The 16503-nt window shown below is 43.3% G+C and overlaps 1 protein-coding gene across 1 annotated transcript in view; it reads right to left on the reverse strand.

The window, feature by feature from the left end:
- Window positions 1-16503, reverse strand: part of Lama4 (laminin subunit alpha 4) — a 148674-nt gene that overhangs the window by 65656 nt on the left and 66515 nt on the right. The window contains exons 12-15 of the mRNA XM_033763178.1: window positions 14799-14910; window positions 12047-12214; window positions 8975-9168; window positions 2407-2523 (exon numbers count right to left, since the gene is read on the reverse strand). Coding sequence (XP_033619069.1) covers window positions 2407-2523; window positions 8975-9168; window positions 12047-12214; window positions 14799-14910 — 591 coding nt within the window. The remainder of the gene's footprint in view (window positions 1-2406; window positions 2524-8974; window positions 9169-12046; window positions 12215-14798; window positions 14911-16503) is intronic.

Consider the following 16503-nt stretch of genomic DNA (forward strand, 5'->3'; position numbering starts at 1 on the left):
TATGAAGGGAGCTCATTTCGTGCAATCTCTCCATCCCTTTCCAACTCTGCCCCTATGAGGGGAGGTGACTTACTTGGTGAATTTTGGAGGAATAACTCACTGCACAGGCTCTGCTGAACTCCCCCCTCTTTTTGGAAGCACGCTGTCAGCAGAAGGTCTATTTCTTGTGTTTCTTCATATGAAAGTGTCATATTGTTGCCTGTCTGGGTGGAGGGAGCTGCCTACTTATAGGGCTATCAGCAATCCCTATTAGCTGAGACCTAAAGCCATGCCTGTGACTTAGCTACATCCAACATATGTAGAAACTGGGTGCCAAAAAGGGGTGCTATTTACTGATAGCCCCCTCAGAGACTTACCAACAAACAGAAATACTCCCAGCCATCCGTTAGCAACCCCAACCCTCTCAACTAATTTATAGCTACACTCATAATACATTTTCTCCTATTTTATTCCTTTTCTGTGTAAGGAGTGATCCTCTATTCTCTCAGTGACCCAGGTTTCTGTTTCTCTTGCTCCTTACTATTCAGTCTTCTCAGATAGTAATGTGCCCAAGTCTCTCCCATGGGAAAACAAAGAAACAAACTTAAAAAAACCCTTGACTCTTGAGTCCCCAGTAGGCCCTTCCCTTCGATGCAGTACCCTCCACAGAATGGCCCTGATGTCTCCAATGGCTGACTCTAAGAGACGGCTCCATTTGCCACCATTTCTTAAACTGGATCTATCTGTGTTTGTTGAGATTTTGGTCCCTGCCTTTGACTCAAAACTCTCTCCTTTTGTGGCTTCTGAGGCTCTGCTATCCCTGGGTCTCTTTTCTCCTGACCAGAAAAAAGACCTTATCAGTTGGTGTCCTCAGGGTTAGACTACCTGCCCTTTCCTCTCCTTCCAGTGTTCTTTTCTCTGCCTGAGCCCAGGCTTTTAGTTTTTTAATCCAGTGCTCACCCTCTTTCAAGAAAGGTGGTCTTTCTAATAAGCAAATCTGATCACGTTACTCTCCTCGGAATCAGCCCATTGCTTTGAAGGAGTAAATCCAGTTTCTGAATGTGGTGTCATGGGCAGATCCCCTCCCCCTCACCAGTTCCATCTTTCATCACCACCACTCCCACCCCACCACATCCTGCGGCCCCACCTTGTCTGATTGTTGTTGTAACACTGCATAATTTCTGTGGCCACTGTGCCTTTGTACATAAAATTATCCTGTCCAGAATAATTTGTTTCTTTTCTGTTAAGTGTCACTAAAGGCTTTATATATATTGTTGTTGTTGTTGTTCTGGGGATCGAACTCAGGATCTCATGCGTGCCAGGCAGGAGCTCTGCTGCTGGGCTAGAGCCCTGGCCGTGTAATCAGATCATTTAAAAAAATAATTTTCCGCTACTTCATAGAGAATGAGTCTTGAAGGTCTAGACTGGAGGCAAATGGATTGGCTATGAGGTGAGAATTCTTGGTGTAGCCCGAGGATTGCTGGCTTGGGCATTCCAGGGAGAAGTGAGATGGTGCTTAGAGACTGGGGAGTTACAGTTACTGGTGGTCAGAGCTGGGTGCATCCCCAGGAGGGAAAACAGGTGGGCTGGAGGAAAATGTGTAGGGGAGAAGCCCAAAAGCTGGAGGTCAGAGGAGCCTGCTCACCGATGGGGAGTTTCAGGTCACCATGCACAGGGCCTGGACCTGGACTGGAGAAGACAAGGAGCTTGGTGCTGAAGACCAAGATGTGATTGGATGATTCTCATCTCACATCCTCGCAAAGGTAGACTAAGAGGGATTTCATGGTAGCTTGGGTCACTGCATGTTACTAGAAAATTTCTGCCTTTGAAACTGTGACTTTTATTCATTTTAAATGTCAGCTTTATTAAGCATACAAATTTTTGAGTAGAGTGAGGAAGGATGGATCTGCAGATATATTTGTGCTGTTGAGAATTTTGTAGCCGCTAGCCACTTAGAGCTACTGTGGACTTGAAATGTGACTAATTCAACTAAGGTGTTATATTTGTAATGTCCCTGAATTATAAGCAGCTTATAGTTAATTTAAGTAGCCAACTTTGGCTAGGAGCTATCACATAGTACAATAAACTGGATTTCTGTCACTGATGTCATCATCAGGTATTGGGGAATGGACTCAGGGCCTCTACATTGAGCAACTTCCTCAGACCTTTTTTTTTTTTTTTTGAATTTTGAGACAGGGTCTCATTAAGTTGCCCAGGCTGGGCTTGAACCTGTGATTTTCCTGCCTTGGCCCCAAAAGTGCTGGTATTGTAGGCATAGGCCACCACACTCAGCTAATTTGTACAATGACTGCTAATTTTATAATTTTAATATTGTGATAGACTTGAATTGATTATTCTTCTGTGACATGGAGCCACTGTTCTAGCCTGCCTTAAACGCAACCATAGACTAGTCAGAAGTGTCCTTACCTTTATTATATCATCAAGTTCCACAAGAATCAGACGGGGCTCTGCCAGAGAGTTTGCAGAGACACTAAAAGAAGTGTTCACAGCCTCCATCTGATCCCTCAGCCTCTCGTGTTGTTTCTGTGGTAAAGAAAGGAAAGGGACAGAGGAAGAGAATGTGTTCACACACAGTGTCAGGGAGAGCAGCAAACACCAGCCTGTCATCTTCAGGCTCAGGTCTGATTCTCAAGCAACCCTATCACTTACCTGCTATGCCCCTTTAGCAAACACTAGCTACCTTGTACTCAGGCTCCTCCTTTATAATATGGAGAGAACAAACTCTCACATTGAGTGATGTAAAGCTGTTAGTTATGATGACCATTACAGCATCATTATCTTAAAGAACTAGCACTGCAGAGAGGGCAGCCAACTCTTTTCTCCATAATTAAAGTGGGACTCCAGATACAGGACTGAGCATAGGCTGTACACTTGCAGTAATTGGAAGATGAGTTCATTTTGAAAGCATTTCTCACGTGCTAAGTTTGGACCTGGCATAAATAACACATTTGGATAAGAACAAAGTCTATATAAAAGCATCCCAATATGTTATAAATTAAAAGTGGACCTAACTCTCAAAGCACAAACTTGTGCTCTTGTTTTATATTATTCTAAGCTCTTTGGATTAGGTGCTCAGGCTTTCTGAGGGCAGAAATTACTAACAGAGGTTTTTTTTTTTTTATGAATGTTCTAATTTCTCCCCTCCCTTTTTGGTTCTAGAGGCAGGGATGTTAGGGATCTGAGAAACTATGAAGCTTTAAATGAGTTCAAAGCCTGAAAACAAAACAAAATGAATCTTAGGATAAAAAAGTAAAAGATGCTTTTACAGTTTGAGTAAAAAGTGAGATGATATGACTTAAAAAATAGTAATTTAGAGTTGAAATACAGGTTTAGGTATAGTCTAAGATATTATAAAAATAATTATAGAAGCCCAGACACAGAAGGGAATAAGTTTAAACTTTCTAAGTTCATCCTAATGTCCTTTTTTACTGTTTCCTGGTTTAGTTGGAAGGAAGAGCCAAACCCCATCTTCTCCAAATACATTGCTGCAAGGAGAGATGAGAGTAGAGGGATAGGAAAGAACTTCATTCAAACTTCCTCTTGATACCACTAAAAAACATCAATGTTCCTTCAGTAGCCACAATGCCCAACAGAGCGGTTATGTGAGCCAGTTATTCTTATCTCCCCTAGAAATGGTCACTGCACAGCTCTATAGCAAAGGATGGGTGCAAAGGGTGTGGATGGACAGGAAGGAGGAAGAACAAGGTGGGTATCACTTAGTGCTCGCCGGGACTGCTTTCCTTTCAGCAGGTCTGAGCTACGAGCCTTTCTGTAATTTGTATCTGGAGCCACACAAGAGAAGGCTGCTAACACCCTGAAGTCCAGGTCAGACTTCAAAGCTGTGTGCTAACAGCACTGCACGAAAAGTGTATTTGTAGTGGTTGGGAACAATACACTTCAAGTTAAACGATTTATTCCATTTACCATAGCATTAGCAGAGGAGTTAAATTAGCTTTGAAACAAAAAAGGTATCTTCACAGAAAAGTGATCAACTTGAACAAAAGAAAGTTTCAAAAACTAATAATTATGAAAACATAATTATCACTTTCCAGCATGCTTCACCACCCTTTTCACATACATTGAAGAAAAATATCATCCTGACCCTAAAGAGACAGAAACTCTCCTGAAAGGCAAAGCTTTGGTTTATGAGACTACTTAAATGGTATCTTTAAGAAGATATTTTATCTACTGTAAAAATACAGCATTTTATATTCACCTATGGCTGTGTCAGTGCAGAGAAGGGAGCGACTTCCTCCTACACACAGGCTCATAACCTGGGGCTGAGATGGACTCTGTCAGCCTCCGTCCCTATGAACAAGTGAACAGTGTTTTCATGGAAAGGATGTGTGTGTGCGTGTGAGAATGTAATGGTGTGAGAACCGCTGGAGTCTAGTAAGTAGGTGAGGAACTCTACAGAGGGAGCCACGGAAGCTAGTTTCAAGGCTACACAGAATTAGCCATGGATCAGAGAGTTACGCACAGTATGTACCATGAACAAAGGAGACGAGAGAGAAAAACAAAACAAAACAAAACAAAACAAACCATGTGATCTCCAGTGGCTAGGAGGCAGTCAAGAAACCCTGATGAGAGCTAGGCAATTTACCTTTTTTAAGTAGGAGGCCATGGAATCCTTTCAAAGGAAGTTTTTAATCACGTACTTTCTTTACAACTAGAGAGGTTGCTTCAGAACCTGACTGTGAAGCGATATGAATAGGAGGTGGGAGCCTGGGCTGGAGCAGGCAGACAAAAAGGTCCCCCAGGCAGGCTCAGGTGATTACTGCTCACAGAATCACTAAGCAGGAGAACTTGACTGGAACCTGGTGCCGCCGAAGGGAGAAGACGCTTCAAGAGGAGTGGACAAATTCGAAATGGAAAAAGAGTGAATCTGCAGCAGGTAACAGCACGGCACATGCAGCAGCTGCTGCACAGACACCAACATGCAAGCTGTGCGGTGGGCTCAGTTGTGATACGGACTCGGAACCAGGGATCCCTTCCGCCGAACGGAGCAGCGAGGGTGGTGAAGTCAGTGCGGGGGGGAAAAGAGGACAAAGGTGGGGGGAACTCTGCCTCATGCCAAGTGCAAAAGTTAGGTAGAGGAACACTGATTCCAAGGTGGGCTTTACAAAGCCTCACTGCTACGCTGTTCTCTTCTTGAAATCTTCACACTGTTCATTTGTACCGAGTAGAAGAGTTTGTTTAGCAAAGCTAAATCGAGGCCTGCCATCTGTTTGAATTACTAACATGCCAAATTCCTGGTATCCACATGGCTAAGGTTTTAAAAGACTGCATGAGAAGAGTTTAATCAGAAGTTATTTTGGAATACACAGTATTCACTTTTAGAACTAAAGTCTCTTCATATGCGTAATACTGTCCACTTATTGCCTATTGCGTTTACAAAGTCCAGTGTTCCCTGCTACGCACACTGATTTACCAACCATTAGCAAATAAGTGGTTCTGTGCCCATGGTTATATACTTGGCTCTCAATTCACTGTGCATTACCCTCCCTATTATGAGATTTACAAAGGACTTTTAACTACAAGATCCAGTCCTAAAAATAAATGAATGGGGAAGTGCACAGATTAACACACAATATCCTTGCATGCGTTATCTAGCAGTCCTACACAGGCAACAAAGCACTTGGCTGGGCCCGTCAGCTCACAGTCTGAAAGGGGAACAGCACGCAGTTTCCCAGCAATGGTGAAGAGGTCATGCTTCCCTGTAAGGAAACCTTCCTTCCTGATGTTAAGGGGTCATGTCTTGGTCTCTGTATCACTGTTGAGCCTGTGTGACAAGGACTGGTCTGTCTGGCAGGTCCGCTTTTCCCTCCAGGGCTCTCAGTACCAGACACACTTTGGGAGTCTTCATCTGTGAGCCCCTAAAATGCTAAATTCCCTCTCAGGAACAGGGTAATAGTATCCTGCAGGGTAAGGTATGGATTTAAATATCTCGGGAAGGAGGAATCACTTATCACTTGGAACCAAAGAGAAATCATCAATAAACTTGAATGCAATCTGACAAAACTACAGAATCTTACAATTGGAAATTCCTTAAAAATTTTCATTAAACCAATAAGACATTCCCTGAACTGTTACTGTGTCAGACAATGGGATAGATACTTTAGGACCCTAAGGTGGATTCTCTAATATCTTGGAGACCCTGATATAGTGGGGAAGAGAGACAACAATACAGAAACAGATTTTCAAGGGGTGATCAAAATACAACAAATGTTTAAATATAAAAATACTTCAGCAAAAGACACATTGCCATTAATCCTCCTCTTGCTTTGAACATATTTATCCCATTGTTCTTGTTGATTTCTGAAGCCATTCTGGAGGTCCTTCACTGGGATTCAAGACATGATTAAAATGATAGTGAAAGCTCATGCCAAGTACCACCCAGCCAAAAGGCAGGCTCATAAAAACATTGCAGTGTGCCTTCATCTACCTCATTGAATGTGGCACAATGTGATGCCTAGCTCTTCCCCAAAAATCAAAATTATCTTGAAAAATAAACATTTTGAATTGATTCAGAACACTGAGGAAGCCACAATGGTACAACCAAAGACACTCAAGGAAAAGGGACCTCCAGAATGACTTCGGGAAGTGGCAAGACAATGAGCTAAGTGTGTTTCAAGTGAGGGAGAGTATTTTGAAGGAGTTTAATGGCAATGCATTTTGTGTTGTTATTGTTTTGAGACTGGCCATGTAGTTTAGGCTGCTCTTGAATTCACTTTGTTTTGCAGGCTGGCCTGGAACTTGTGTCAATCCTCCTGTGTCAGCCTCCCAAGTGCTGGGATTACAGGTGTGTGCCATCAGGCCCAGCTTGCAATTACTGTAATAATTTTTGTAATTAAACACACACTGCAGTTTTTGATCACACACTGTATGTGCCAGGCATCACAGGATTGGAATATAAGGTAGGCTTCCTCGAGGACTGGATAGGAGAGAGAAGACTTAATGAGTGGGGAGAGAGGAACAAGAGGTCTGCATTCCAGGCAGGGAAGATTATGTTGTATGATAAATGCCTGAACTGACTGTGTGAACCACAGCATGAGAAGCAAGGCTGAGGTGGCTTGGAGGAAGAGTCCCACATGCTGACTGAAGGGCAGGACTGTCCAGCGCCTTTCAACTGTTATCCACAACTCGCAATAAAACATGTATTACGGGCTGCAAGCCAGTGCACATATATAGCAAAAATGAGATGAAACCACGTGTTGTGCTTTGATATTTTCTATTCTATTTTACTTCTTTCTTTTCCTTTTTAAAAATGATGGTTACAACCACCCAAATTTATTTTATAACCCACTAAATGGTTCACAAGCTACAGTGTCAAAAGTTGTTCTATTGGTAAGGAGATAATGGAAGGTTTTAAAAGTAAATGGGCAGTCAAAGAACTGTGGTAGCTTTTTAAAAATGATGGTTACAACCACCCAAATTTATTTTATAACCCACTGAATGGTTCACAAGCTACAGTGTCAAAAGTACTGTTCTATTGGTAAGGAGATAATGGAAGGTTTTAAAAGTAAATGGGCAGTCAAAGAACTGTGGTTTAGATGGGCCTGGAGGATGGCGTGGATGGGAGAAGAGTGGTGAAGAGAGGGAGGAAGCTGTTGGTTGAGAAATGAAGTTTCAGAGAAAAGAAAACAGGGAAGAGAGAGGAAAATACTCCGATGGTGAAACTGGGAATACGGGGAGCACTGGATATGAGGAGTGAAAGGGGGAGTTTCAAGGGCAAGGCAAGTGGTCACCTCGAGTGACTGCTGTCAGACGCAAGCACTGTAAAGAACACCACTGTGATCACTGTGACCTAAGCAGCGGCTAAGTCGGCTCTTACTGCAAATGGTGCTGGCCTGAGTAACTCACTTATTTAGCAACATTGTGATGCACGAGTGAGGGTCAGTGTGGCTGCACATCGGAGCAGAAAGCCCAGCTTTGGCCATTTTACTGGTAATAAAAACGTGAGTTCTCTCAAAGCTATTTTCTATTTGCCCACATTGGTTTTTATGGTGCTTTATGAATATGGCCAAGCGGGCAGGTGCCATCCTCTCTGAAGAAGCCCCTCCCTGTGGCACATGTGCTGATTGGTGTGCGCATTTGGTCACCAGCTCTCCGGGGGATCACATTAGCAAACTATTGCACCATCTGGGTACTTTCTTACTTCTTCGTATTTGCAGAGCTTTGTCTTCAATTCATCTCTGTACCTCTGTAGCTGCTGACCAGCCAGGCTGTGAGGTTTGCTTATTATGTGTTTCCAAAAAGTACATATAGCAGGTGTGATGTGCCTTTCCAAAAACTGTACATATTTAGGACATGTGGCTCTGTAGAGTTTTGTGTTGTAGTGATTTCAATATTCAAAAGTTACAGATAAGAATAGAGCATTAGCTAGATATTGTGGTGAAAACTTGTAATCCTAGCTACTCGGGAGGCTGAGACAGGAGGATTACAAGTTCAAAGACAGTATGGGCAACTTAGTGAGACCCTTCTCAGAATAAAAATAAAACAGATTTGGGATGTGGTGGAGGGCTTGCCTAGCATGACTGAGGACCTGAGTACTTCAGCACTTGGGAGGCTGAGGCAGAAGGACCACTGGAAGTTCGAGGCCATCCTGGACTACAGAGTGAAATCCTGTCTTAAAACAAAGAGACAAAACAAACGAAAAACAAAAGACCCCTAGTACTGGGGCAGGGAAGACAACGTGTCACTTAACCAGCTGCAAGAGCAACAAATCCATACAATGTTCACAAGCACCAGAACAATTACATTCTTGTCAAAGCCAGAATCAAACTGTTATAGTTTCAACCTGATTTTAGGTACATACTCTTCTTGTATTAGTTTATAGAAACAAGAATGCATCTTATTGAAAAACATGAGCATTTAGATATCCTAATTTGCACAGATTTTATACCACCTGTCTTCCTGGGGCTCTTCACACCATGTATATCGGACAAGTAGGTGTGGACATGGTCCACCGTACCTCGTGGTCCCGCTGACGGGCTGCAGTGGCCCTGTTCATGTCTTCAGCATCCCTGATGTGGTCAAGGGCCTGGTCAAGTGATTCCTGGAGGTCAGACAGCTTAGCGGTGTAGTCAGCCAGCTGCTCCAGGACGATGGGAAACAGAGAGCGAGTACTGTTGTGCAGCCGCTGCCAGTTCTCAGCCTGGCTCAGCACTGGGAAGAGAGAGATGAGACTCAGCTGCTTCCAGGTCCCCTCTCCCTCCTTCAGCGCTTGGCAAAGTCGCAGAGTATCCCGGCTGGGCTTTCTTCTGTGACTGGAATTGAAGCCCCTGTTTACATAAATAGCCTCACATTCTACATTTGAAATAAAAAATGCTATTCATTTTATTTAGGACTCCCAGATAACAGTTAAGGGAAGAGTCCGATCAGCTTTCCCACAGAGATTATGCTTTATGTGGAAACCACATCATTATCCTCTTATTACTTGGGTTATTAATAAATTTGTCCTATGAAGGGGACTTGAATATAGTATAATTGTTTACTATTAAAATAACCAAAATCATCTTGTGAATTATAAGGTAAAATGTTATGATATTTATAACCACTCTTTTTTTGTATTCTCTTCAGGCAACTGCTTTTAGTTCCTTGGGTCAAACCCAAACTGTGATTTTGGGTGGAATAAAGGTTGAATGGCGGTGATATCTCCTTAAACTGTGTGTGTCCTTTATTCTCTCTCTAAGGGCATATGTCTTGACAATGTGCCTTAATTCTACTTTTCTTCATGGAACATCAGTCATGTTGATATGTACATTTCTTCTATTTCTGTGAGAAGACACAAGTTCTTGGCTGAGTGAGGAGTGGTCATGACCGCACTCAGAAGATGTGACTGCCCCCAGCCCCAGCAGTCCTGTTAAATACCACACAGGGAGGGGCTCAGCCAGGTCTGCTGAGACTCGAGAGCCCCACCTTTCCCGCTGCGGCTCTCATCCCAACTCAGCCATGTTACTGGGGTTCTTCTTTGATTCTCACTGCTGCTAAGACTTTGTACATCTATGACCATAATAAACCTTTATGACAATACTGTTGTTCTGCTGTATGCACAACTGCTGAAGGAGCTAACAGTGCCAGCTATAGGAAAGCGACTGGTGCTCTTTCACCCTTTATGTGCCACTGGCCCCTTTGTAATCTAATGAAGACTGTTGACCCTTTCTTAGCAACATATTCTAAAATGAATGGAATTTAAAAGGTGACTGATGTATAAAAAGCAAATTGGTAACAGCATTTTATATATATATATAAATATATATATACTTCTTTAATAGTAAGATCTAGAGATGGAACTGATAACTACTAATTTTGGGTTGTTGAGATATTGAAACACTGCTGTGAGATATCAGCCACAGCTAAAGTATGACATGAAATCAGTGATTTCATCAATCTGTGCAGATTAAATTGAGCACCTTTTCTCTGCAACTCTTCCCTACAACAGTGGAACCTATCTCGCTGCTCCTTGAGTCTGGGTTGATCTTAACAAGAATGGATGTGATGTAATGGGAGCTCCACGCCAAGGCCTCAAGGTGCCTTACTTCCCATTTGGAGGGACAAGGGTCTATAGACAAGAAGGTAACACAGGGGCTTCCTAGGTCTTACAGCCAATCAGGAGTTAAAACAAACTTTCTTAGAACAATCCCCCTGAGAAGCAAGTCAAAGACAGCAGAAGCAAAAGAAAAAAACAAATAATGAAATGCACCAGTGGCCTTGGGACTTCCACCAACAGACCAAAAAAAGAGCCAACAGACAGGACACAGAGAAAGCCAGGTGCACAGACATTATGCTGCCTCCCCTCTAATAAAATACAGGGGAGCAAAAGGAGAGGCCCAACTAACCTTAAGGCTGTGTGTACTATACACTTATATACATGTGTACTCACCTTACGTTAACCACTCCAGGGTCATTTCGGAGCACAGCAGATACTACACGCCCCTCACCAACTCTAACCAATGCAAGGATAAGGCCTCAAAGGTAAGTCAAAGACAATCAGACAAAAAAAAGAGCTATACGTAGACCACCAGAAGAAATGATGTTAGGCAGTGCTGCCCAGAAGCCAATCCAGTCACAGCAAGTTCCGGGAGGAGGGAAGAGTCACTCACCGGCCCGACCCCCATAAACACAGCTGAGAACAAAGGGTCCCCGGGTCCTCCATCTTTTCAGAGCCTCTACCCTGATTCTTTCTTATCAGGGTGGCTATCTATCTTCTCCTTTCTCCCTCCTTTTCCTCTTCACAAAATGTCTTCCATTCATTAAACTCCATCCCTCTAGTTGGTTACTAGGTTGACTACACTCCCAGGGGACTGCTCGGACACCAGAGCAGCACACCCGTCCCCCATAGGTGAGGCACTCTAGTCCTCTCAAGGCCTGGGAAAGCCTGAGCTGGCCTTCTCGAGGAGGTCTGGACACCGGCAGAGACAGATGCAGCCTTCTCAGCTGCTGCAGACACCAGTGAACAGCAGATTTGAGATACACAGCTGAGTCCCACTCAGATTGTCAGCCCATGAAACCATGAGCAAAAAAAAAAAAAAAAAGTTTTTTTCAAATGAGTATGTCTGCAGTGTATGGAGAGATGGAGACTGATAACTGATATTCAATATTACTGTTGTTCTTTGGTGCCTATACTCATCACTAAGGGAAACGTTACTCTCCTATTAGGGAATAGAGAGTTGTTAAAACCAGTGCTGCTTGCTGTGTAGCATTTCTGCCTTTTCAGTAACCCTTCTCTTAATTCCACCCCCCATTTTACATGTTCTCACCAATTGCTAAACCCCGATTTGTTCCCCATATAACTAAAAACTCTGTAGACCCGTGTGGAATCTTCGCTGTCTCAGAAGGGCTCAAAGTTGAGGCTGGGTTTGAACCTCTTGGTAATTCAGTCAGATTCACCTGAATGATGCCCGGAGGCCACCTTAAGTCTCCCTAGCTCTGAACACCAAGAACTATTCTCTGGATCATGTGTCCCAAGCCTCTGTGCCCTTTCTTGCCCACAAGAGAGCAGATGTGGGCAGACAGCCATCCACCAGGAGCCGAGGGCACCTACACTCCTGGGCCTCGTCCGCCTCTGCATTCACAAGCTCCTGCTGGGTGAGGAACGGGGGACGGCGCCGAATCTCCTCCAGCATCTTCTGGGCCAACACCAGCTTCTCTGAGATTTCCTCGGGGTCGAGTTCCCGCTCCTCCCCATAGTAGAGCATCTTGTGGTTGATCTCTGAAAGGAGGAACACAGTGAGACAGACAGGAAGAGAGGTGACGGGAGGCACAGGGGATTGAGGGCCGGCAGTAGAGCAGCAGTGGACCTACGTGGGTCCAGGATGGCACCAGTGTGGTGCAGAGAGCTCTGGCGTCAGCCTTAGCTTTCCACTGGCTCTGAGGGCGGGAGGGCCCCCGCAGACCACTCCTCCCTGCTTCCCTTGGCAACTTCAGAATAGGAGTGGCTGCTCCAGACCCTGCTCTGCTTCCCTCATCTGGTTTCCAGTGATTCGAGAACGATTATGGTCACAGGATAAAATCTGGGGCCTTTGTTCAATGTTCTAAGGAAACACAAACTTGCAGAAAATGTTTGGAGGTATGCCTTGTCATACGTGGGCTCCATTGGCGGTAGTAACTGGATTTTACGCAAGGATTTAATGAAACAAAACCTTAAGCTGAAATGAGAATATTTTTACAAGATTCCCATATGAGCCTTTTGGATTGTCACACAGACTAGATAACAAAATAAGCACTTGTTATAGTATGGTGTGAGGGCTTGCTTAATAAGAATTATTTTTGGCAATTGCTTTTTTCCTTTTGCAGTGACTGTCAAGACTGGGTAATTTTGATTTTGGGTCTTTTCACCATACTTAAGTAGGGTGGAGAATTTTATGACTAAAGGGACCGGGGAGGCTCAGGGTTTTCGTGACTTGTTTAAGCACGTGCATGTAGTTGGCATAGTTCCATAGTTCTCTAACTCCCTCAATCCCCCACATATAATCAGAAGGAAGGCATGTAATGGTCACTGTGTCCCCTGGCAGCTCTGGGAAGCATTTTCTCTTCCTGGTGTAAATGAAATGTGTCTGTGGTTTACTGTGATCTATGTGGTCAGCCAGCCAGGTGGGTAAACAAATATTGGTGTCACTTAAAACACCCCAGAACACGGGTTGTACTTTATATGCCTAATGGCTTGAAGGTCACCAGCAGCTGTTTCAGAGATGGTTGGGAGTTAGGAATGACATGTCATTGGTGTTGTACAGATTCCTAAATTCTGAAGCGAGAGAGATAAATGGTAGAGAATTTTTACTGCTATAAATATTACTCAGAGAGCTACAGTGAAATCAAGTTATGCTAAAAAAAAGGAAGGGATTAAATAAAGTCTAAAATGTTAACCCTTGAAATAAACTAAAATAGGTATTTTTCCTCAGCTCTGATAGTTGCAGAGCTAAATTTTTTGGCACTCAGATGCAAATATTATGTTCACAAATTTGGCCCGTTGAATTTTAGCTGTCTACCATAGATTAAAAAAAGAAACTATAGGTAATAACGTATTTGTCTTTGCTCTTTGGAGATTGTTTAAACATTATCTTAAAGATATTAAAAACTGCTATGTTACCATTTCCCATTTGCATTTATGTGGAAGTTTTCATCCTTCTCCATGCTCAAAGGTTGATAAGATAGTCCAGATTCTTTTCAAATGAAACGCTTTAAAATAACATTTTGGGTTACCAAACAGCAAAAGTGAATTATATTCTCTGGAGAGCTTCCTAAGGTTCTGGCTTTACTTGCTGCCTAAAATTTATTTCTTAATTGAATGAGGTTATCTAATATTCCAGGTTCAACTTCACTTTTTGAACAAATCAATATTAACACGGTCCAGGAATAGAATACACTGCCAGTAAATGCAAAAGCATAAGACAGTGAGCGTGGGGTGGGGAGTTTTGAGTTGCATGTCATTTAAAAATTGCATATTACGGGCAACAAAAGAAATGTAGCAAAGGGTTAATCTTAGCTTCATAAGTCCCTTTGGTGGAATATGCCACGGATACCTCTCTAAAAGGATTCTCCTATTGTGGGTCTCTTTACTGTTAGTTTGCCTTGAGATGCACTGGGTGTTGTCACTCAGCCTTTAATATATAGTATAATAAAAACTACAGAAATATGCAAATACCAGATCTTAGCAGACTCTAAACCAGGGAATCTTTCAGTCCTAAAATAAATGCAATCTCTTTCTGGTGGAAAACTGAAGGCAGCTCTCAGTGAAGTATTAAGATAGTCTTCTAGATACAGCTTGCTAGAAGTTGGAGCACAAATCATTGAACCTCCAGGAGGGTGACTGTGTCAATATACTTTCTGGCAAAAGTCTCACACAGCTCCTCCTCCCCTTTCCTCTGGTTTGGAGACCTGAGCAGCTTGACTGTCCAGGTCCTGGGAAAACAACTTCACAGAAAAAGCTCAGGGTGACTTGGGTCAGTTCACTCACATTCTAAAGGCTACTTTTTATCTCTACAAATAACAGAAAAAAATGTGTGACTTTTGCTCAGCTTTTGCATTTTAGAGACACCAGAGTATGCTATTTCCTTGACTTTGCACTTCTGCAAAAGTTTGGAATGACTTTGCACACTCTTAAATATCAACAGATAGTAAGTAGGAATCAGTGCTCCAAAGTCCCAGATAAACAAAGCTGAAATGCAAACCTCATGTAAGTCTTTAACAACATGTGCTGGGCACTTAGTAATCATTAACAGTAGCCTTTATTTTAATTGCTGGTAATAAAGTGCATGTTTTCTTGACATCAAGTGGAGCAGGCAGAAGACATTTACCTTGGATTTTATCCGTCATATTGCGGGCTTGTTTTACAAGGTGACTTGCATGGTCAATGGTGTCCATGCTTTCCTTCTGAACCTGCTGCCCCTTTCTTGAGGCTCGACTTTCCTAGGAATAATTCAAATGAACCCTGGGTTAAATCTGTGAGCAAGGAATGCACATATGGGGGTGGCCATAATGTATTCATCTCATAAACATAAATTCTCCTGGCATGTGAAGGTTCTATAACATAAATGGCCGAGAAGTCATTATGTGAAGGTTGATGCGAGAACCAGTTACGAATCACAGAACACTATATAAAACCCCATGGTGTTCCCATGCCATAAATCACAGTTCATTCCTATCCAAGAGTCTTTCCTGTGTCGTTTACCCTTTAAGTTTTTAGTGTAGAAATGACCCATGTGTACTGGTCAGTTTGACACCGGGCTGATGGAAGAGCTTAAAGCTTCAAAGACAGCATGACCATGAAAGCAGGCAGACTCTGAAATGCCCCTTGCATGGATGACTCCTGGGTGGTCCAACCCCTGCTGCCACTGACTTACCCCAGGGACTGAAAGGATGATGCTCACTTTCATAGCTTTGTTTCAAGTTCCCACCCATGTTGGTGGCACTGTGTATGAATAACTGCTCAGAGTGATGATAGCTCTCTCCTTCTCCAGGGAGCTGATCCCACTCTCTCAGCTCGGTGTCAGAGCATTCATGTGGTATTTGTCAAAGTTAAATCCCAACTCCAATGTGGCTTCTGAAGAAAGGGTGCATGTGTGTGTGTGGAGGGGTCAAGGACAGAGGCTGATCTAAGAGCACAGACATGATTCAGGGCCAGGACACACCCATGTGAACAGCATGGTGGGAGCCCACACTTCCTTTTTGCACTAGAAAGACTGATTCCTCCCTCCATTTAGGAAAAGGTAGAATCTTGAGTCTAGCATTTGGTAAATTCTCACCTGCCTTGTCACTACCGCCCTGGCTTAATTCTGGAACAAAGTGCCACAACCGCTGTGTGGCTGGAGGATGGCTTGCTGCAGTGCCGGCGAGGCTCCCAAGACGGGGAGGCACTGGCGGCCCCAAACCTCTCTACTCTCACGCAGGGTCCCACCCTGATGACTGTGTCACATCACCTGAAATCTGTTACTGTTCCAGCCAGCTCAAACAGGTGGCCATCTACGATGGTCAAGAGAGAGAATGCGGAAGGGCATCATGGCAGACACTCTGGAAGTCTGCTCTGGGCAGACCAGGAATCTCTTCCACACAAAGCCACACCGCTGGGGTGTGAAGCTATCCAAGCAGAGGCCAGGGAGGGCATCAGCCCCTTCTCAGGTGGGGCTCCCCGAAAGGACACTGTCTTGTGAGTCACTGCCCTTCTCCCCATTCCGGTCTTCCTCGTGGCTTGTTCCAATATCTCCAGAGAAGCAATATTTATGATCATTTTAAAACAAGTTGATGCATAAGATAAAACAAATCTTGGTCTTTATGTCACTCCTCACTGTTAAATATGGACATAGACGTATAAAACATCCAAAAAATGTTAACAAGTTTGTATTTCATCCAATTTGAATAGAGTATTTGCAAAGCATAAGACTCACTTTTTTTACCGTGGCTTAATCACTCAAGAGAAAGGCCTGTTATTTATCATAAAACTTATTTTTAATATGGAATCTTTGAAGTAATGAAAAATGAAAGATGCCACAATTAAAAAAAAAA

This window comes from Fukomys damarensis, unplaced genomic scaffold (genome assembly GCF_012274545.1).
Source record: "Fukomys damarensis isolate Sample0158 unplaced genomic scaffold, DMR_v1.0_HiC HiC_scaffold_14, whole genome shotgun sequence".
Classification (NCBI taxonomy): Eukaryota; Metazoa; Chordata; class Mammalia; order Rodentia; family Bathyergidae; genus Fukomys; species Fukomys damarensis.